This window comes from Enhydra lutris, unplaced genomic scaffold, assembly GCF_002288905.1.
Source record: "Enhydra lutris kenyoni isolate GAN:26980312 unplaced genomic scaffold, ASM228890v2 scaffoldscaffold56, whole genome shotgun sequence".
In the NCBI taxonomy this organism is placed as follows: domain Eukaryota; kingdom Metazoa; phylum Chordata; class Mammalia; order Carnivora; family Mustelidae; genus Enhydra; species Enhydra lutris.
In genome coordinates this window covers 10,005,094-10,027,270 of record NW_019154140.1, presented here as the reverse complement: position 1 = coordinate 10,027,270, position 22,177 = coordinate 10,005,094, and the positions used below count along the sequence as shown (strand labels likewise).

General features: G+C 42.2%; 1 protein-coding gene across 6 annotated transcripts in view; it reads right to left on the bottom strand.

Moving 5' to 3' along the window:
• LOC111157848 (sodium voltage-gated channel alpha subunit 8) overlaps positions 1-22,177 on the bottom strand; it is a 118,400-nt gene that overhangs the window by 54,429 nt on the left and 41,794 nt on the right. For 3 of the 6 annotated variants that reach the window (XM_022519537.1, XM_022519541.1, XM_022519539.1), the window contains exons 7-11: positions 21,182-21,245; positions 18,770-18,911; positions 17,041-17,247; positions 15,905-16,198; positions 6,029-6,391 (exon numbers count right to left, since the gene is read on the bottom strand). In XM_022519537.1, coding sequence (XP_022375245.1) covers positions 6,029-6,391; positions 15,905-16,198; positions 17,041-17,247; positions 18,770-18,911; positions 21,182-21,245 — 1,070 coding nt within the window. Of the gene's footprint in view, positions 1-5,154; positions 5,158-5,995; positions 6,392-15,904; positions 16,199-17,040; positions 17,248-18,769; positions 18,912-21,181; positions 21,246-22,177 lie in introns of all 6 variants that reach the window. The other 3 variants (XM_022519538.1, XM_022519540.1, XM_022519536.1) reach the window with 2 other exon arrangements.

Sequence of the window (22,177 nt, the reverse complement as noted above, 5' to 3'; positions counted from 1 at the left end):
TTAAAGAAGTTACTGTTTAACTTCCTGGACTGTCGCTAGAGACAGCAATCTGGCTTCCTCCAAGTGTGACTGATAGCTGGCTGGCTGCCTGGCTTGTTTATCATTGGTAAGGGGGTTGGTTTCTTGGGGAGGTTGTGGGGGAAAGTCCTGTTTTTATATATGGTCTGCTCATTGTCAGTATTCATCAGATCTGAGCAATTCATGGAGAGACAGGGAGCAAACATACATTCCTCACTGTTAACTGCCTGGGATGATATAAACTAAAATTGCCTATGAAGAACATTACTTAGAAGTGCTAAGCACTAACTGGGGACTAAGATAGCAGTATCCAGAGAAAAATAAATCTGTCCTAAAAAAAGTCTAGTCTGTTAAAACCAGGGTATACAGGAATCCAAGACGGATGTAGTTCCTGAAATCCTTCTTCCGTAGGTGAAGTTGTGGAAGCTGGCTCTGAAAGCCCAGGCTATTGTTTCTTTCTTTTCAATTTTTACAACACTGAGATGAAATGCACATAACATTTAAAATTCCCATTTCAAAGCGTGCAATTCAGTGGCTTGTAGTATATTTACAATGTATCCCAGGATATTTCCATCATACCAAAGAAAAACACAGTACCGGTTAGCAGCCCATCCTTATTCCCACCTCTACCCAGCCCTTGCAACCAACAATCTGTTTTCTGTCTTTACAGATTTCCCACTTTATGTGTTTCATAGAAATGGAATCAGATATTATGTGGCCTTTTGTGCCTGGCTTCTTTCGCTGGGCATCATGCTTTCAAGGTTTATTCATGCTGTAGCACATATCAATACCTCATTCCCTTTTATGGCTGAATAATATTACATAAGAGGGATGTGTCACATTTTATTTATCCATCCCTCAGTTGATGGGCATTTGGGTTGTTTCCACTTCTTGGCTCTCGTGAATAATGATTGTATGAATATTCATGTACAAGTTTTTATGTGAACACCTGTTTTCAGTTCTACCTAGGAGTAGAATTGCTGGATCATATGGTAACTCTGTGTTTAATTTTTTGAGCAACTGCTACTGTTCTCCAAAGTGGCTGCCCCTTTTTGCACTCGCCTTCCGGGTAGTTGGTTGTTGCTTTTTTACCATGGATTCTAGCTAACTGGAGGGAAGGAATGCTGGAGTAGACTCTCCCACGTCCAGCAGCTACAGAGGCGGCCTTCCAGAATCCGCTTGGGAGGTGTGTCTCTGCTCTTGGCTCAGCTACTTACCACCTGGGAGGGAGGGACTCTGAGACCCAAGGGCCAGAGGAAAGCTCACATCCTCTTTCCCTTCCCTCTTCAGGTCATTTTTTAATTCCTGTAAGTGGAGGTGTTTATTTCTTTTATTTGTTTTGTTTTACTTTGTTGTGGAGGAAAGAGAAGAATTAACAATGTTTTAAAGGCAGGAGTTTCTGCCTTTTTAGAATTCCGTCCCTAAGGAGATTTCATGTAAAACTGTCAGTAACAGAGGAAGCCATGGAGAACCTTAATTACACTCTTTGAAAGTTAAACTCAGTGCAAATTTGTTCCGTTTCTCTCAACCCAAATGCAAAGTTTATTAGGACATTTAGCCCCTGACTTCCAGCCTCCTGAATTGTAGCTGTCCTTCTCAGAGAGGTGTCCTACGACACCTGCAGATGGCAGATTTTGCCCACATTTATATAGATCTGCCAACGGAAGCGCAACTAAATTGCTTTCCAATGGAGATGCATGAATGGAAATTTATCAGGCAGGCACCTTTCTTGGAACTAAAATTTAGAGCAGTTTAGAAGTAGCTTTAGAACCTAGCCATTTATTTCCCGTTTAAGCCTTCCTCAAATTTTTGTAGTAATCTGCTTTAAAATAATTTCCCAATAATTGCTTCTTCTCAAAGGTTCTTTAGGATTTTAGAGGAATGCAACCCTCGCCAAGTCAAGCAATTCAGGAGAAATCCTAATGTCTACTTCTCAGGGCTAAGAAGGCCACAAAAGTATAGGGAAATAAATGGAAACTGGCCTTCTGAACACCAAGAGTGGGCCAAATAACATGCTTCACAGTTTATAAATGTTATTACATTTCATCTTTGCAACAGCCCTATAGCACAGGTCCTTTTGTTTCTTTTTTGCAGATAAGGAAATGGGCTTAGAGTGGTGATGTTAATTTCCCAGGATCACATCAGTAAATAAACCTGGGCTTCAGAGTTGGTGTGGGGCACTGATTACTGGCCAGGGCTCTGGAGTCAGACTGCCTGTGTTCAAGCCCTGAGCCTACCACATACTGTGTGATGTTGGACAAGTCATTTTATTTCTCTAAGCCTTGGTTTAGAGAACCCTCCTCAGTGAAATGCACACAAGAGTAGGATCTATTGGCTGTGAGCTTTAGATGAGATAGTGCATGTGTATTTGCAAGCTAGCACAAAATGATTTCTGAGTTACTTGGGATTTCTGGATTTGTCAGCAGCACCTGCTTTCTCTATGAGTGATGAGATTCTCACCTACTTTTCCAGCTTAGGGATGAAGACATGGGAATGTCCCCTCACCCTCTGCTTCAACAAAAAGCAAAAGTGAAAATTCCCAAACTACTGAAAAATAATCACCAATCATAACTGAATAACTAATGAACAGGTGAAATCATTTCTGATGAAACTCTAATGAGTGATGCCCAGATATCTTTTTTCCACAGAGAATATTATATATATTTTTTCTTTCTTTCCTTTTTTTAAAGATTCATTTATTTGAGAGAGAGAGCGCATGTGTGCACAAGCAGAGAGAGGGGCAGAGGGAGTGGGAGAGAAGCAGATTCCCTGCTGAGCGTGGAGACCAATGTGGGTCTCGATCTCAGGACCCTTAGATCATGACCTGAACCAAAATCAAGAGTCAGATGCTTAATCAACTGAGCCACTCAGGCGCCCTGAGAATATTACATTCCTTGAGTGTGAGGAAAAAATAGGGATGTGGCATAGCCTAAGCATCAGTCCTGAGTGAGGCCAGCTTGAGGTCCTCAGCAGCTCCTATGCAACCCCACAAAGCATGAGCATACCATGGAAGCACTCTAGTGGTTCAGGTGAAGGCAAGTTAATCCACTGGGGACTCATCCCAAATGTCTGAACAGTGAGAACCGCTCCATCCTGGCCGATAGTGGTATTCGCCGCTCCTCTGGCCTGGGCTGCATATAACAGGAATCTATTGCCTCCCTCTAAGATAAATGATACATGTTTTTCCCCACTTCCCAAAGAAGCTAATATTCAAGCATCCAGGAAGTTCTCTTTGACAGTGGGAAGACCTTGGTTCAAGCTCCATTTCCACAAGTCACTAAGGCTCCGAACCTCACCTGTTAATAGGATAAAACCACCTACCGAACACAACGGTTATAAGAAATTAAATGCATATAAAGTGCTGAGCGTAACTATAGCAAGAACCCAATATATGGTGGCTATAATTATTATGTCCATTGTAGAAAACTGAAAACAGAAAAGTGTGAGGAAGAAAAAAAGTCACCTATAATGTCCCCTCCCAAAGGAAACTACTGTTAACTTCGAGTCAGTCATCCTTTCTCTGTAGGCAGTCTTTCCATAGATCTGATATCATACCAAACCCTATACACAAGCTCTATGCAGTCTTCTTTGTTTTTGTTTTATCTTTTTGGCCTATTACTATAACTTACGTAGACTGCCACACCATTAGTAGCTAGGAAGTGCTTCTTTATGGCTTCTAATGAAATAGCTTTTCCTAGTTATGAAGGCTTTGGGAATGAAACAGTCCTGCCTACCTCATATCCTGCCACTCTGGGATCTGCCCTCCTGGCCTTGGGAATCCTCAAAACTATCACCATCATTGCTTGGGACCACTGGAATGAATCCCCTAAGTCCTTATAGGGTGTTGTGTGTGCAGGCCCCCCAAAACCCAAAGACAGCACTCCGCAGGCTACGATGTGAGGCGGTGCGGACAGCCATCTGCTCAACTGTCTCTCAAATTTCTCCCCCACACATTATAACAGAAGCAGCAAAAAAACCCCAAAACAAAACCAATGAGCAGACGTGCTTATCTGCCTTCAGCTGAAGTTCAATCTCTTCCTTTCTGGATACCTTTTCTAATACCTTCTTTTCAAAGAAAAAGCAAGATGTGTTATTTGGCCGAAGTGTTTAAAAAAGCGGCCAGAATATCAAATTTTAATTTGGTTCTTAATATTTGAGTTGCCCAAACCATACTGTCCATGCTGACCCACCCCTCATTCTCTACTGATATAATTTCTTGCTTTTTCAGAGAATATAACTGTCTAATTATGGAGCCTAAAAATTTACCTCTAGATATAGAATTAGGGACAATCCAAAATTATATTTAAAGGAAAGATAATCATCTGTAACATCTATTTTGGCCAACTATCTGGTTTTGGGGGGATTCTGGAACCACTATTTGTTATTATTATTGTTCCTATTATAGTTGATATTAAAGAAACAGTTTTCCAGAAGAAAAATGGCCACATGACTAAACAAAGAAGGCATTAAAATTCACTGAAAAAGAGAAGACTGATTTTTTCCCTAAGACTCTGGCTCTATCAACAATGAGCTGTAGGACCTCAAAGAGCCCAAATCCTCTGAGCCCTACTTCCCCATCTAGAATCAGGAATAATGCCCTCCACTTGGTCAGCCTTACGGAAAATTTTTATTCAGAGCAAATTAAATAATGAACGTAAAAGTAATTTGTAGCTTATAAAGCGCTAAACAAACACGTGTGTGTGAGGGGGGGTATTGTGCTATTAAATTAAAAGGCAGGAGAGAAAAGACAATGTCAAACACATCCTAAGTGCCTTTGAGTTTTTATCTGTACAGTCAACAACTGTCCTGAAATGTTTCAAACAGATCACTGGGATAATTCCAGCCTTGACTGTCCGGTTCTCCTCCACGCATGCATCATGCTAATTAGAGGATGGGCTGTCTCCGTGCTGTGTTAGAGGAAACTGAAGTGTTAGAACAAAACGGACTGGCATGCTGTCTCAAGGAGCTTATGCCAGCTAAGGAAGGACTGAGGGAAGTTAGGGAGTTAGAGGCACAGAGGATTAGGATCGCTGAGGTTATAAGAATTTGAAACTAGAAAAAAAAGGTATAAACAGCTTAGAATTTAAAGAAATGTGAAGAGATGGCTTTTCCCAAAGAGGGGAGCCATTAGCCAACCCCCTAGACAAGTGATTTTATGAAGCTATTATATGCAGCTCCTCCAGAGCCTGACATTTGATTACATTTAAAATTCATCTTTCGCTTCCCTTTTCCTTCCTCCCCCATACACCATGTGTTCTTGCCCCAACCTCCCACTTTTCCCTCCTTTATTTCCATTTCAAGCTCCAGTTCTGCACTGGCTTCCCTAACCTCTCCTTGCCTGGCTTTCCCTGGTGCACACCTCGTGCTTGCCACACCAGGCATCCACCTTCCTCTTTGGAAAAATCACACCTCCTTCTTACAGAGGAGTCTTGGAAAATTATTCTGAGCTATATTGTTGTTGTTTTTTAACAGAAAGATCAGAGCTTTAAATTCCAGGCTGTTTCCCTATGGGGACAGGAGGTGGGAGGGAGAGAAGCAATGGTAGTTCCAAACCGGCTCAGACTTGGTCATTGGTGGTGGCAATTCTCATTCCATCAGGGCAGGATCCGCTGGCCAGAGGCATTCAGTGAGAGCAGGTGGGGAGAGGGAAACAGTAGGCTACTAAAGACTTGCAAAGATGGAGAGAAAGAAAAGGAGGTAAAAGAAAGCAAGGAGCTGATGGGGTAGGGCAATAGAAACAGGGAGAAGGAGGCGGGGGTGGACAGAGCAGGGATTAAAGTGAATGGGAAAAGGAGGGGCGGAAGAGAGAAACAGAAACAGAGCAGGAGGGAGAGGACAGAAGCGGGCGGCGCTGGTGGGGACAGAGACTTGAGAGTGGGGGAGGGAGCGTGGGAGCCAGAGGCCAGCGGGAGAGAAGAGAGGAGGGCGCGGGAGAGACTGCCATGCCTAGCCTCGGTCTATGCGTTTACTTCCTTACACTGTCGTCGGTAGCTGCCTTATCTATTTTCACCTCTGGCAGGAGCCGCCCGCCGATGTGCGAGCCGGGGCCACCGATGAGGGACACCACGCCGTTGCAGTCGACCGTGCTGTTGCGCTTCACGCTGCGCCGCAGGCTGGGGAAGATGCGCGACGAGCGGCTGCCCTGGCTGTAGCCGCTGTAGCCGCTGTAGCTGCTGCGGCGCTCGCGGGCCCGGATCGGGATGAAGAGCGAGTCCCGGCGGCCCTCGCTCTCCTCCACCGTGCTGTGCTCGTCGTCCGCGAACTCGTTCTCCGAGCCCGGGTCGCGGAAGCGCCCGGGCCCCCTGAAGCTGAAGATGCTGCTTTTGCTGTTGTGCCGGGAGAGGAACGGGGAGCCCGGGATGCTGAGCAGGGACTGCAGGGGCAGGGAGACAGAAAAAGACACAGACAGGTGTGAGACGGGAAGCGCACCCCGCACTGGCTGAGCTGAGGCTGTTGGCCTCCCCAACCTGGCCCTAGCTTTGCATTCCTGCTATCAGAACACAAGTGTTCCCAGAAAGCACTTCTGGATGTTGTGTTCCTAGTAGGACTCAACACCCATATGCGCTCGCTTCTTGCCCCATCGCCTTGCGATGTGTAGGTCTTTGACCAGCTAACCATACAAAATTTCTACTCACTGTTCACCGGTGCATTGCAACGATGCTTTTATCTCGAGCTCCATGTAGAGTCTAATGCACCAGGAAACACATGTTGTGTCTATTTCCCATTACTATGAGCTCATTTACTCAAGAGAGCCTCCATGCCCCACTTGGCAAAAAGGAGAGAATGTTAAAGTGCTCGATCGCTCGCTATTCTCTCAATGAGTACATGCCCTGACCGTAAGTCCTACCTAGGCCAACTGTGGCCCTGGAGTATTTTTTTTGTTCAGTTAACTATTATGTATGTTCCCTCTGACTCCATTTTAAAGTCAACATTTTTTTCATCAAAAGTTAATTAAAAAAAAAAAAACTTAGAGAGAGTGCAGAGCAAGAGAGAGAGAGAGAAAGAGCATGATGGAAGGGGGGTTGAAGGAGAGGGTAAAGCAGACTCCCCAGTGAGCAGGAAGCCCAATGTGGGCTCCATCCCAGGACCTGGGATAATGACCTAAGCCAAAGCCAATGACCTGGGATAATGCTTAATGGACAAAGCCACCCAGGTGCCCCCATCAAAAGTTTTATTATTTTTAAATTATAAAATTCCCAGCACTATTTATTTATGTACATTTCACAAGCAGTGTGGAGCCCAACTGAGGGCTTGAACTCACAACCCTGAGATCAAGACCTGAGCTGAGATCAAGAGTCAGTGCTTAACCAACTGAGTCACCCAGGTTCTCCCTGCACTGACATTTTATTTATTTTTTAATTATTATTATTTTTAAGATTTTATCTATTTATTTGAGACAGAGAGAGAGAGAGGGTGAGAGAGCACAAGCAGGGTGAGAAGAGAACACGGAGCCTGATGTGGGGCTTGATCTCAATCCCAGGACTCCACGATCATGACTTGAATGGAAGGTAGATGCTCAACTGACCGAGCCACCCAGGTGCCCCTGCACTGACATTTTAAAATAAAACTTTTATTTATCACTCACAAATTTCTCCTCATTTCTTTTTCTCTTTCAACCCATACTTCCAATTCCACATTCCCTAGAGAATTGTATGCTAACGTATATTTTTTATGCTTTACTATATTTTATTGATCACCTTTGATCAACAATTTTCAACAAAAAGTTATAAACTGTACTTAAAATTAAAAATTTTCTGTGACCATGAGTCTCTTAGAATTTTTAAAAAATTCTCAGATTTTTTTAATTATAATTCTTATTAATAAAACTGATCAAGATATATACAGATATTATACATTTTATAAGTAATTACTAAGCTTAAAAGAAAATTTTATTAAAATGTGTCTCTTAATGAGTTCTTTTCCAATTGGTGTTTTTGGTGATGAAATATTTGTAGACAGTATTATTATTAGAATCAAATATGGCTCAACATCAGCTCTCCCTTCCCTATCTAATATAGATTTTAAGTGCTGAGAAACTCTATTCACATAAATAGTATCTTGGAACAGAAGAATTTGGTTACAGTAATGTCACCCAATTCTTCCATCTCCTTTCAAATGATATACCAGAATCACATAATAAGCTATCAGCAAAATTTATCCTAATGATCTACTGGCTGACAATCATATCGGGTAGTTTTTCAACTTTATTGAAAGCAAAGAACTGCAAACCACCCAATCTGCCAAATGATTTGTTACCTATTTGTTAGAAGTATTCCATTTCTTGATTTCTGAGGATGCCAAAAAGGCTTCATTTTTATTTACTAATAAAAATATGGGTTACTCTTAAAGAGGTTATTCTTTTACTTAGAGGAACCTTATTTAACCCAAAAGAAATGGTTGGAATAATCAAAATATCATTAATTTTAATACATCACTGCCACTGTTAATTTTTTTCCAACATTAATTTTTTAATAAAATAATTTTATCTTACTACATGCTTTAAAGATATTTTCACCAAAACCTTAAAGCTAAAGATTCAGCTCATTTTATTTACAAAAATGTCTACCATATGATATAGGTTAGCAAAGCCAGTTCTCATTGTCAAAGCAATTGGCCAAATCAGACTTCTCTTAATTGAGAAATTATGAACTTATTTTTCTTTTTTTTAATAAATATACTAATATGTAACCAAGTGACATCTACCCCACTCCTGAATTTAAAATCCCCAAAGGCCCTGATTATAAGATAGGTAAATTCAGAAAGCCTTACAATGGATTTAAATTTCCTGGGTTTAAGAAAACTTAAAGATACTGTTTTCTTTTTTTTTTTTTTTTAAGATTTTATTTATTTATTTGACAGAGAGAGAGAGATCACAAGTAGGCAGAAAGGCAGGCAGAGGGAGGGGGCAAGTAGGCTCACCACTGTGCAAAGAGCCCAATTTGGGGCTAGATCCCAGCACCCTGAGATCATGACCTGAGCTAAAGGCAGAGGCTTAACCCACTGAGCAACCCAGGTGCCCCGACACTAATGTTTCCAATTGTCCCTTGACTGGCATCCCCTAAATTTTTTTTTAAAGATTTTATTTATTTATTTGAGAGAGAGACAGTGAGAGAGAACATGAGCGAGGAGAAGGTCAGAGGGAGAAGCAGACTCCCCGTGGAGCTGGGAGCCCGATGCGGGACTCGATCCCGGCACTCCGGAATCATGACCTGAGCCAAAGGCAGTCGTCCAACCAACTGAGCCACCCAGGCATCCCCATCCCCTAAATTTTTATACCTCAGGGCGATGTGCTATGCCAAAGGCAAAACCTTGCTATTGTACCTTTTTTGTTCTAATGAGAAATGGTAAGGTGATAGACACACAGACAGCTACCTTTGGAGGAGTTTATTACTTACAGCTCTCAAAAGAAGGGGACATGCCATGCCATGCCAGGCAGGACCTCATGGGGAGGTACTAGGGTCAGTTAGGAGGCAAAAGGAGCAGGGAAAAAGCATGGTTCAGAGCCTGCTTGATGGTTTCCTCAGAAGGAATGGCTGAGGCAGAGTAGGCATATCTGACAAGTTTAGGATCAGGTGGTTTGAGTAATTTCAGCAGGCTCTGGTCTATAGAAGTGGTCCTAGCTGTCCAATACCTGGCCCTCAGAGTGACTGAGGGCAGAGGAAACACTGGTTTTGTGTGTCTTGATGTGTGAGCGTTAGATAAAAAGTTGGGGCTGAGGGTTTGGATTGGTTGATTTGTATATGAAAGGCGCACTTTCAGACAAGTTGTTCATTGTCTAGGAATTAAGTTTGCACTGGGAGGAGCAGTCTCTCCCCAGTTAGCAAGGCTCCTAAAATGTCAAAGCATCATAATACACAGAAAATTAAAACAATGATTAAGACAATAAGATCCCTTGGGGCACCTGGGTGGCTCAGGTCATGATCTCCAGGTCCTGTGACTGAGGCCCATGTCCTCAGGCCCCAGGCTCAGCAAGGAGTCTGCTTCTCCCTCTCCCTCTGCCTCTGCCTCATTCATGCTCTTTCTGTCTCTCTCTCTCTCAAATGAATAAATAAAATCTAAAAAAAAAAAAAAAAATACAGTAAGATCCCAAGATTGGATGGCGGGGTAGGGGGATAGGAAATATCTTTGAGCTTCTACCCATGTGTTCAGTTCAGTGTAAGGTTCTGAGGTTCTGTGATAGATGTTAGTAACAGTGCCTTGGGCATATGTATCTCCCTTGCAGGGCTCACTAGGGAGAAATATGGTCAGGACAAAACAAGACTCAGTAACTCTTGGGTGCCTTCGCTAAATCCCATGAGCGCACTTAATATCATCAATCATTGTCCTAAAAATGTCCTTCAAGATCCTCCCAGCTTTGACTGTAACTAACTTCTTCCATTTTATCTTTCACTCTTTCCCTGCAGAGACCCAACCACGGAGCCACACTGCCTGCGGGTCTGTATGCTCTACACTTCCCGCTGCGGAACTCCTCGCCACTGTCCATGGTCCAGCCCTTCAGCTTCTTCCTCTGTAAACCTCCTCCACCCTTCCACAGCCTCTGTTTCAGAGCCCTTGCACTCTACTTTTAACTAAAGTTCTTTATATACCTGCTTTGAGCTCCCCTTTTTAGCCAACTACAGGCTCTTTAAGGACACACTGCCTGATTCATCTTTTTATCTCCTGGAAGGCTTTGAATATCGTAGGTGCAGTGTTCAATTTCATGAACATGTATTTAGATTATATGCTGTAAACTGGCCACCCACACCTGGGCATTACCCCACACCTGCACTGGGTCACTGCCTCACTTTTCATAGAAGTTCACTTTCCTGGATTTTGCATTAAGCCAATGCTGGCTGCTGACACTACACAGTACATTAGGTCTCCACATTAGGAAAGAGGTTTCATTTATTTGACAAATGATCATTAAATACCTAGTGTGTACTAAGTGATGTAGATACAGTCATAAAGAAGACATACAGCACGGTTCCCGCCTTCTTGCACCTTGCAGCCTAGTCAGAAATACATATACTATATGAGATCTATTCCTAACTGATAGGAAAGTGATAAGTAAGATAATGATCAATTCAGCGACCTACAAATGCATAGAAATCAGGATCCTGAGACAATAACGCTAAAAGAAAATAATCTATTATTCTTTAATCCCCTGTTCCATTCTTGGCGAAAGGGTTGCCTGTGATAAGTGTGGGAGGGGAAAAGAGAATTCGTAGCACCTCTCCTTGGACCCAGCATTCAATCCTGCTCTAGTCTATTCTCCAAGGAAATACATCCTGAGGTTAGCCACCCCAGCCTCTCCTCAGTCTCACCATCCCTGGGCTGGAGGGTTTCAGTGATGACTCAGGACCCTGAACTCTACTAGCTCCTGGGATCCACGCTATAGATGCGTGGGTCTTAGCCATTCACCCATCAGGAGCTTCTGGTCCTTTTCAAGCAGGCACATCACAGCTCCCTAAATATACTACCCAAGGTCCAGGCGTTTGCTTGGGAGAATAGCTCAAGGGTGTTCTTGATTTGAGGAGGTGGCCCTTCTATTTTCCCACAGAAAAACTAACTGAGGATTTTAGGGCACCCATGTCAGCCGTCTGTTGGGACAAGGCTTACAGCGACTGGGACGATTAGGATGGGATAAATTGTGATTTAAATGTTCTCTGTCATGTCATATTTCACTTTTTCTTCACTTCACTTTTTCTTCCCCAAACAGCAGTTATTCTCAAAGTGTGGTCTAGGGACTCCTAGGGGTCCTGTGATCCTTTTAAGGGGGCTCAAGAGGTCAAAACTATTTCACAATAATACTAAAATGATATCTGCCTTTCTCACTTTCATTTTCTCATAAGTATAGAGTAGACTCTGAGAGCCTGACAGTTTCACAGTATTTAGACTTTTCTGATGAGCTGGTCATGATAATAATTTATGCGATTTTTAAATACTGTGTGTCAGTACTTGGAAGATCTGTGTAACTGTGAACCAGTATTTCCCAGATGATCCCATCTATTTTCCAAATGCAGGATACTACAAATCATTCATGAGTTAAAGATCTATGGTGCTAACACAGCAAAGGATTTTTATTTATTTATTTTTAAAAGATTTATTTGTTTTAAAGAGAGTGAGCAAGCAAGAAAATATGAGGGGGAGGCATAGAGGGGGAGCAAGAGAGAGAGAGAGTCTTAAGTAGACTTCGTGCTGAACTGGACACAAGGCTCGAGCCCATAACCCTGAGATCACAACCTGAGGTGAAACCAAACTTTGGGCAATCAATTGACCACACCACCCAGGTGCCCCAAGGTCCTCAATTTTTAAGGATAGCAAGGGGTCCTAAGATCAAAAAACTTGAGAAATGCTGCAGTGGAAAAATTAAAATACTATGAAAAACTGATAATACTTACTTTTCATGAACTGTCCTAAGCCCTAAAACCATAGCAGTAATTTTATAGAGAACTGAATAGGAGATGGGGTAGGCAGATGACTTAAGGGGCTCTCTGAAGATATGGACATAAAGGAAATGGACATACACTTGAACAGGCCATGGGAAATGGAAGCCACGTTCGCTGATGAGCCAACAAGAGATAGTCATGTATGTGTGGAGGTGACTGGGGAGGGGTGTACGTGTGGAGGTGAGTGGGGAGGGGTGTATGTGTGGGGGTGAGTGGGGAGGGGTGGCTACAAACCGTAGTGTTCAGGAGTACAAGCTCTGCGGTCTGAAGGACCTGGTTCAAATCCGGACTCTAACATCTACTAGCCACACGACCTTAGATGAGTTAGTTAATCTCTCTGGGCCTCAGTTTCCTCATTCTTCCAGATAAAACCAGAGAAATGGCAGAAGAGTCCTGGGACAAAGAATATGACTTCCATGTGGGGTTTCTCAGCAAGTCTTGGCAGACAGCCATGGCCTCTAGGAATCTACAGTTTTTTTCAGATGGAGAAATGAGAGGAAGTGAACATTTTCATGCAAAGCAGGACATTTCAGAGGCCCAGTTTTATTTTTTGAGCTAGGGAGTAATCAGTGCAACTCTGTGCTAAAGCCTATAGATTAATCAGAGACCATTCAATAACCGCACTAAGGTATTCATTAACTAGCTCAGTGATGGCTCTCAAGACAAGGGGTGGCTGACAACAAAGCTGAATCACACTTTTCCCCAAAAGAGGCTGAATTATGAGAAAGGTGAGGTGAAGGTGAGATGGAGAGCTGGTTCCAGGCCACAAAGAAGTCCCAGAAGGGGTGAAATCAGATTTATAAAACTCCCCCCTTCATTTGTCCAACAAATATCTGAACGCTAGCCATATGCAGGCCCTGCCTTGAGCACTTTGTTTAAGAGAGGAAGAATGCGAGTCCAAGCAGAGTAAAGAGCAACACATAAGGTATGTATAAAACATAATGGAAAGATGAAATGGTAATGTCCAACGAAGTGTGGAATGGGGGAGATCGAGAAGGTTTTCTGAGAGAAGGATATGAAGAGTAAATATGGTGGTATGGTGTGGACATTGAGAGAGAGAGAAAAGTAGGACATCTTAGAGAGGGGCTTTCTGGAGCAAAACCGAGGGTAGGAAACAAACCTCGTATATGAGAAGCATCTAGCAGTTCATTCTGGTGTAAGTGCAGGGTGCCTGACAGGGCACAGTGACTGGGGGCTGAGGCCAGGAGAGGCTGGCCCTTCATCAGTAGACAGAGTGAATCTGATTAGGTAATTCCCTCTCCCATTCTTCGTGATAACTATTCTACACTGTCAATATTTTCTTTAAACCTCCTACTCAATCTCTCACTCCCTTCGGTAGGACTTTGAATTTCCTGTATTACTGTACACTAGATACTGTCCAGTGTCATCTTCCTCAAATTCCTACCTCCTACCTACAAACTTATCTACACCCACCCTCCCCTATAATCCTGACATCTGGGGATGAGGGGCCCCTTTCCTATTAAAGACTACATCTATTTTCACATCTGCTAAGCCTATGCTCCACTTCTTTTCTGTACTACTCCATTTTCTACCTCTACTTCCCCTTCCTCTGGGCTCCCCACCCAGATTATAAAAATAATTTCCCACATATTCTTTAAAGAAGTCTGTATGAGAAGTCTACACTCACTGTCTTCACTTCCCATTCCACTTCCATATGGTATCCATCCTTCTCCTAGATTGAAATGTGTCTTTGAAGTTCTCAAGGACTTATACTGCCAAATCCAGTACATATTTCCAATTCTGAGCTCATGACGCCTTTCTGTTAAATTTCAATCCACTGATCACTCCCCTGCTTTCTCCAACCTTTCTGCTCCCTGGGCTTCACTGAACTGGCTCTCAGCACCTCTAATAACCATTCATTTGTTTTCCTGCATGAGCTTCATCTCTGATGCCCATGGATATCTGTGGTTGTGCCTCTAGCCCACCATTCCTTTCTTTACCTCACACAACCTCTTTGAGTATCTCATCAAGTCTAACAGTTCCAACCACCATCTCTCACCTCAGGACCTCTTACAGAAGCCATCATTTGCCTATGTGTGTGTCTAAAAGACCACTCTACTTGTGATTCAAGCTTGGGGTGTCCACACCGGAAGTTACTTTCTTCCAAATCTGGAATGTCTTTTCTTCTGTCCTCCTGCTCCCTCACCAACACATGCATACATTACCTGACTAATTCCTATTTAGCTGTGTTAGATCTGTGCTCTCTAAAATACTCCAGCCTAGTGCAATTACGGAACAATATGGAACCATCGATGCTATTACAGAAATAAATTTCAGTGGCCACTCCACTACAGCGATGGTGTTTGAACCCCCATGAATCTCTAGGAAATGTCAAATCCCCAGTGCATGGCAGGTACTCCATGACTTCTTGGGGGTAAATAATGAGAGCTCTGTTTTACTAAGAAGCGCTCTGTCAACGGTATAGAAAACATGAAGGAGAGGGAGAAAGATCAGAGGAAACAAACATGCAGTAGCTAACTGCAGGAGAATGAAAAATACAAAGGTCTCAACTAAGATAGGAATAATAGGATAGAAGGAAGGGGATGACACGAGAGATTCTGCTGTGATAAAGTAAACAGGACTAGCAGAGAATGAACTGGGAAGTGAGAGATACCAGGGAGAGGCACAATGAAGCATCTCCTGGAAATAAGAAGAGACACTGGGTACACTACCATAAAACTGGTAACTGTAATCTACTCTACACCTTACAAACTTTCTAGCATTTCCTTAAAATGGGGAATTAAATGGACTAAGAACTGGATTTCGGTGGTGTTCTTTGAAATCCAAAAATAGGTGTTATGTGGTGATATTTATAGTAACAGAATGCTCAGTAATTATCCATAAGTCCTCTCCTCTCTCTTCCTCTTAGTTTCCCCATTTATCAAAGTTGGCTACAACTGGAGGCTTTAATCCACCATAGGCTAATTTATCAGCATGACACCATATACCTAGAATAATTAATTACTAGAATTTGCCACACTCAAATAAGGTGACCTAAAGAGTTTCAGGACTCTTTTTTTTTTTAACCTACAATTACATGCAGTTCTTCTTCTTCTTCTTTTTTTTTTTAAACATGCAGTTCTTAAGCAGAGATGTTTGAAAGCTAAATTCTGCTGTTCTGAGCTTTATTTAAGGAGAAAGGTGCTTCCTGAAGTTTTAGAATGGAAGGCCCACTGGAGTGACATAGATCTTCTGGCTAAAGTAAGTCTGCCATAGGCGATCACGTGGTCCAAGGGTCAGCCTGGGGGTTGCAGGGGGCAGCCTTGGAGCAGAGGACCATCCTAACATGCCTGTAACACCTACCTCTATGGAGAGGTAGGCCAGAGGATGCAGAGAAGGGGCTCAAAAATGAAGAGCCAATGGTGAATGTGAGAATCAAGTGAGATTAGGAAAAGTAGAATTCCTTAGGTTTATTTGATCCCGTGCAAAGAGTTTACCTGATTCATGATGGAAAATTTCCTCCCTATTCTGTTGTCTGGCAGCCGAAAGCCTTTCCTCCTCATACCATCTTCTGACTCTGACTTAAACACCTTCTCAGGATCCCCCTTTTCCTCTCCTTCAGAGAGTTCCTTCTGCTTCCTCTTCTTCCTCCTGTTACGCCTTTCTTTGGCACTCTTGGAACTGAGTTTCGATATTTCAGAGGAGCTGCGAGGAGAGCCTGCCCCTTCTTCACCTTCTTCCTCGATGGCATCTTCTGAGACAGTGCCTGCGGAGGTGGCCATGGCAGCGGCCTAGGGGAGGAGCCACAGTGACAGGCCAGTCAGAAGCAGTTAACTGGAGCCTCCCACCTCCACCCCAAGCCAAGCAACTAGTGAGGATCATTTCCTTTCCCACAGATGGGGGAAACAGAGGGAAGGAGGAAGGCGAAGCAGCCTGCAGAGGAGACTGTGGCGAGGATCTGCCATCTCCATTTTCTGGCTAATCTGTGTTGTGGCACATGGCCTTAGGCAATCAGAGCAGAAACCAGTGGTGAGAACTCTGGCATTTATTCTCTTGAGTTTCTCACACAAGAACTTAGCTGCCTTCTTGGTACCACAAGATTTCTTTTGGGCAACTCTGAAGATGAATGCTGTGAAACTATATTATACATTACACGCCCAACAGTATAAAAACACTTGTATATCTGGATAAGGATCAGACAGCAAAGTGTTAGGGTGGTGGGATCACTAGTCTGTTTTTGAAATCTTATGTTACCATTTTACATGTGTCTTCTTTTCAAGTACAACCAATACTTTCATGACTGCAGAGAATCTCTGAAGGAGATCCTAATGATTTCCTCAACAAAAAGGCTGTGCTTACATGAGACACTATATACCCTGCTCTGGCCACTTGTCGTCCCCCAGCCACCAGAGCAGTGAACACTAGAGATCATATTAACAAACAATTGGGCCACTAAGACAAATGGAGTAACTGGACCAACCATCTGCAAGTTGTTACTTGGGTTATTTTAATCAGATTAATGACTTCTATTTGACCATGTGCCTAAAAAAGATCAACTGGAATGACAATCAGATGGAGCCTTAGTCACCGTGATCTGGCAGGAAGTTACTGTAGCAAAGAACTGATCCCCAACCTGTGCCTCTTCCTGTTGCTTCTTAAGTTGCTCCAACATTGCTTTGAATTCAGCCTCTTTCTGCTCTGCCTCCTCCAGTGTTGCCTGATTCTGCTCTTCATAAGCCATGGCCACCACAGCCAAGATCAAGTTCACGAGATAGAAAGAACCCACAAAGATGACCAAGACGAAGAATATCATGTATGTTTTCCCAGCTGCTCGTAAGGTCTGTAAAGACAGAAACAATTTTCTGAGTCATGTGCATCCAGTGAAGCAGGCTGAAAACCACTCGTGGGATAATGATCCCCTGCAGGGGCACCGCTGTGTTTTGAGAACAGTCCTTTACTGCGTGGTGAGCCTTCATGCTGCAGAGCACTTAGCATCCCAATGGCCAAATGGCTTTGTCTGTCCTCAACTCAAGAGTAAATGTCACTAGTACCTCCCATTCATTGTGACAGAAAAAATTATCTTCATTTCCAAATACTCCCAATATACTCCTTTCATGGAAAAATACTTGATTCCTTTTTTTTAAAGGAAAAAATGCTCTGAGCTAAGAATTATATTTGACTTTGTTAGTTGGTTCTAAAACAAGTATAAAGAAAAGACTTCAGCTCATTTATCTACGGGTCCTCAAAGAGCATTAATAGACAAATTCCATCTTAGGAATCAGGTCCAAGTCACAAAAAGTCCCCATCTTGAGTGACATCCTTCCTTATCCTTCTGTAATAGGGTGGATTTTTAAAGGGGCATAAAGAACAGTAGAGAAAAATAAGATCCTAGGACTATCCCCTTCACTAGTAGTGAGCAAACAGACATCAAAGAACACTTGGGTTTTAGGTTATGTATACGTGACCCACTATTACTTAGTTTTCAGTGTTATTCTTTTTAATCACAATTATTTAATGGAACTTAGCATTGACCACAAATATTTCAAGAGAAAGACTGGAACCTAAGAGAACTCAAGGCTATCCAACAGAAAGCAAGGATTCCTTATGGGATCTGAAAATTAGAAGCTTCCCTTCAAGAGGTCCTTCATGTCTAAGCAAGACATGTTTCTCATTCTCAAACTGGCATCACCAAAAGACAGAGTCAAATAGAAAACAATGAATTATCATGGAATTTCTAAGCTGGATGACCCTTAGCAATCACCTAGACTTACTTCTCCATCACCAACAGCAAATTTAAATGACTTGCTTGCTACAATCACCAAGATAGCCCAACAGAATGGTAGACCTTTCTTTTTTTTTAATCTGTTACAACCTGCCTGAACTAGTTCAGATGTGTTACAGATCTCACAAATGTTGATACGTTGAGAATCCAAGATCCTTGTGGATAGAAATCTCATCTTTATTATGTCTAGTATAGCACCTTGTACAGTATGTTTAATAGATATTCCTTAAAAAGATGCCCTCAGCCAAAAATCTGAGAAGAGAAATACTGCAGGTGGTCTGTTGGAACAATAGGAAGTAAACAGAGATAGCAGATTCCCAGACCAGGCAAAAGGCTGTCAAGGCTGTGAACCTCTATGGCCATATGTGACTGGTTACTCAAGAAACCGGGACAAGAGCTGGGAGAATTCACTGAATTTTGTAAACTGGCTGACTCTGAGAAATAACATCCTGCCATCCTATATAATATCTTCACTGAAGGTCTCTTACACAGAATGTCTCCAAACCCACAAACCCTCATGCGAATTCTGTCACCAAAGAAATAAAAGGCAGCACTCAAAAGAAGAGGTGTTACTACTTACCAACTGATACAAGTTTTCCCAGTAGTCCTGGGTCATAAGGCGAAATAATGCTAAGAAGGCCCAGCTGAAAGTGTCAAAGCTTGTGTAACCGTAGTTGGGGTTCCTTCCCGCTTTCATACACTGGTATCCCTCTGGGCATTGCCTGAGAAAAGAAAGGAAGTTCAGGGTTTTTCAATATAATTCCACCCAATCATCAACTTTAAGTCATCTCCAGGACTGTGGAGATAATAAGTAACCATCTAGAAAGTCAGAGAAGGAAGGAAGGAAGGAAAGAAGGAAGGCAGGAAATGGAAGGGAAGGAAGGAAAAGGAAAGGAAAAGAAAAGGAAATTAAAGGGAAGGAAGGAAAGGGAAGGGAAGAAAAGAAAGAAGAAAGTAGTCAGGTCAACTTTTTAATTTTATTTTTTTTTAAGATTTTATTTATTTGCCAGAGGGAAAGAGAGCACAAGCAGGGGGAGTGACAGGGAGAGTGAGAGCAGGCTCCCTACCAAGCAAGGAGCAGGATGCTGGACTTGATCCCACGACCCCGAGATCAAGACCTGAGCCAAAGGCAGACACTCAGCTGCATAAGCCACTGAGGCATTCCTAGTCAGGTCAACTTAAAAAAAAAAAGACGTTCTGAAAAGAGCCTAGGATCAAAATCACTGGGCATGCCTCCTAAAAATGCTGATTCCTATGCCCTAATCAGACCCAGGAATAAAAGCTCTGGACATGGTAGTCACGAATCTGCATTTTAAAGAGGCATGCCAGGTGATGTTTATGCATGCCAAAATTTGAGAATCACTGTCCTACATTCACATCAATGTGCAATTCAACCAAATTCATCTTAGCTAAGATCTCAAATGACAGGAATTTTTGGCCAGCTAGAAGTTCCTCTTAATCATATCTGTTCTCTTAATAGTCAACCTTAATGACAACCTAAGTCATACTGGGGATTTCAGTGACTTTGGTTTTATCAGTTTTCCTGCTTTTAGACTCACCTGGTATTTATTTCAATGTAATTTCTAGTATCTACTTTGATACAGAAATTAAACGGACTTCTAGTTGTCGTAGTCATCTTAAAACACTAATTCCTAGAGGACCAATATACTCTGGATAAAGTGACACCCTTACATTTATATAATTTTCTGTTTACAAAGCACTTTCATGTATGTTATCTAATTGGATCATTACAATAAACCTTTGAGGAAGTGAGAACAAGACATATTAAATCCATTTCATAGATGAAGAAACTGAGGCTCACCTAAGTTGAAAGGCTTCCCGAAAGTCTCAGAGCTAAAGGTAGCAGAATTAAGATTGACATTATGTTGCTATAAACTTGTGTTCATAGCAGCATTATTCACAATAACTAAGATATGGAAGTAACGTGAGTGTCTGTTGACAGATGAATAGATAAACAAATGTGGCATATACAGACAATGGAATGTCATTCTGCCTTAAAAGGAAGGAAATTCTGATATATGCTGTCACATGGTAAACCTTGAGGACATCATGCAAAGTGCAAGAGGCCAGTCACAAAAAGACTGCATGATCCACTTACAAGACGCACTTAGAGCAATCAAAATCAGAGACAGAAACTGGAACGGAGGTTGCTAGGGGACTGGGAGGGGAAGGGAAAATGGGAAGTTAGTGTTTAATGGGTACAGTCCCAGTTTGGGAAGATGGAAAGTGCGGTGGATGGATGGTGGTGACGGTTCTACAACACTGAACAGGACACTTAAAAATGGTTGTAAGACTAAGTCTTATGCTCTACATATTTTACCACGATTTCTTAAAAATGGGGAAAAAAAGAGACACCTGGGTGCTCAGTTGTTTAAGCGGCTGCCTTCAGCTCAGGTCATGACCCCAGGGTCTGGGGATCCAGCCCCACTTCAGGTCCATGCTCAGCGGGAAGCCTGCTTCATCCCCCTCCCCCTGCTTGTGGGCACTCTCTCTCTCTCTCTCAAATAAGTAAGTAAGTAAGTAAGTAAATAAATAAATAAAATCCTTTTTAAAAATGGAAAAATATGTTGCTATTCTGTTCCCTTCCCATGCCATCAGGCCTGGTATGTTTTGGGTCATCCTTGCTACTAATTCATCATGAAGACAGTTTCCCTACTTTATATTTTATTAATCATGTTATAATCAGAATGAGGGGAGTCTACAAGAGACAAGCAAGGTATCTGGTGTTATAGACTCTATCCTCAGCCTTTCACATTTTTTATTTTGGCTTGAGACTATAGGCACATTCACCTACTAGAGAAATGCCAAATTTGGATGGACAAATATGAAACAAGAAGAAAATCTGAGCCAACCAATATGTCAGACCCACTTAGTATCTACTACACGAGCACAAAGAAAAGTGAAAATACTCCCCATTTTCATCTGACACATTATTTTAAAGGAGAAGAATATAATTAGGCGAGCTACTTACCCAGCATCAGAACTGTTCCCGCAGAGCAAAGGTTCCAGCATGCCAGGAACTGTGTAAAAATTTGCTAGAAAAGTTTGAAGAGCAAGAAATAAATAAGGCAGATTTAACTGAATGAGAGAATAAGGTTACACTGTTCCTAACTAGCCCCGGCAGAAACAGTCATTGATTTTAGCTCATATAAATCTTTCCTGACAGAGTAAGACCTGTTAAGAATTCTTTCCCATTAATTATTTTCTTATATATACTTACAAATGAAAAGTGCTCCCACACAGCTGTAATGCAATGTCTTTTCACAGACCCTTGACCTCCACTCGTATTTCAAATCTATATGCCAGTTTCTGGTACTTCAGTCTAAGGGGTCTGAAAGGGAGTTTTCTGAACACTTTACTCCTCTATACAACCTTAGCCTTCTATCCTTAAAACTTCTCTTTACCAAAGATAAGCTAAAACCCTCACTGATCACATTACATTGTCCTGTATTAATTAGAAGGCACGTTTCCTTTTCCTATACGTGTTCCTGAAATTACCTTTGCAACACTTTCCTATGGCTACTTAACTGCCTTTAGTTCCTCCAGGGTGATGAGTAGTGATATTGCTAACTCTTCCCCATTATTCTTTGGAAGTACTACCATACCAAATGTTCCTTACTGCAGACCCAAGTGCTGTGGTTCCCGAAATGAAATTATTAAAACTTCTTCAATATAGGGGCTCAAATGGTTACTTAGAGATTACCTGACATCCCACACTGGACTGACTGCTAAGGTCTTAGTAATATGAAGAGAGCTTATGAGGCATATTCTGAACCATCTGAGGTAACCCAACTACAAGGTATTTTTATCAAATTCCTAAGCAAAAGGTATTTTTATCAAACTCCTAAGCCTGATTTTGAAAATAAAAGTTTAGGTGCCTGTGTGTTTTAAAGTTCCATGTTGTGTTTTAAAGGAAGAGAAAAAGCCCAGAGAGCGCTTCTGAACGCAATCCTACCCCAAGAATAGG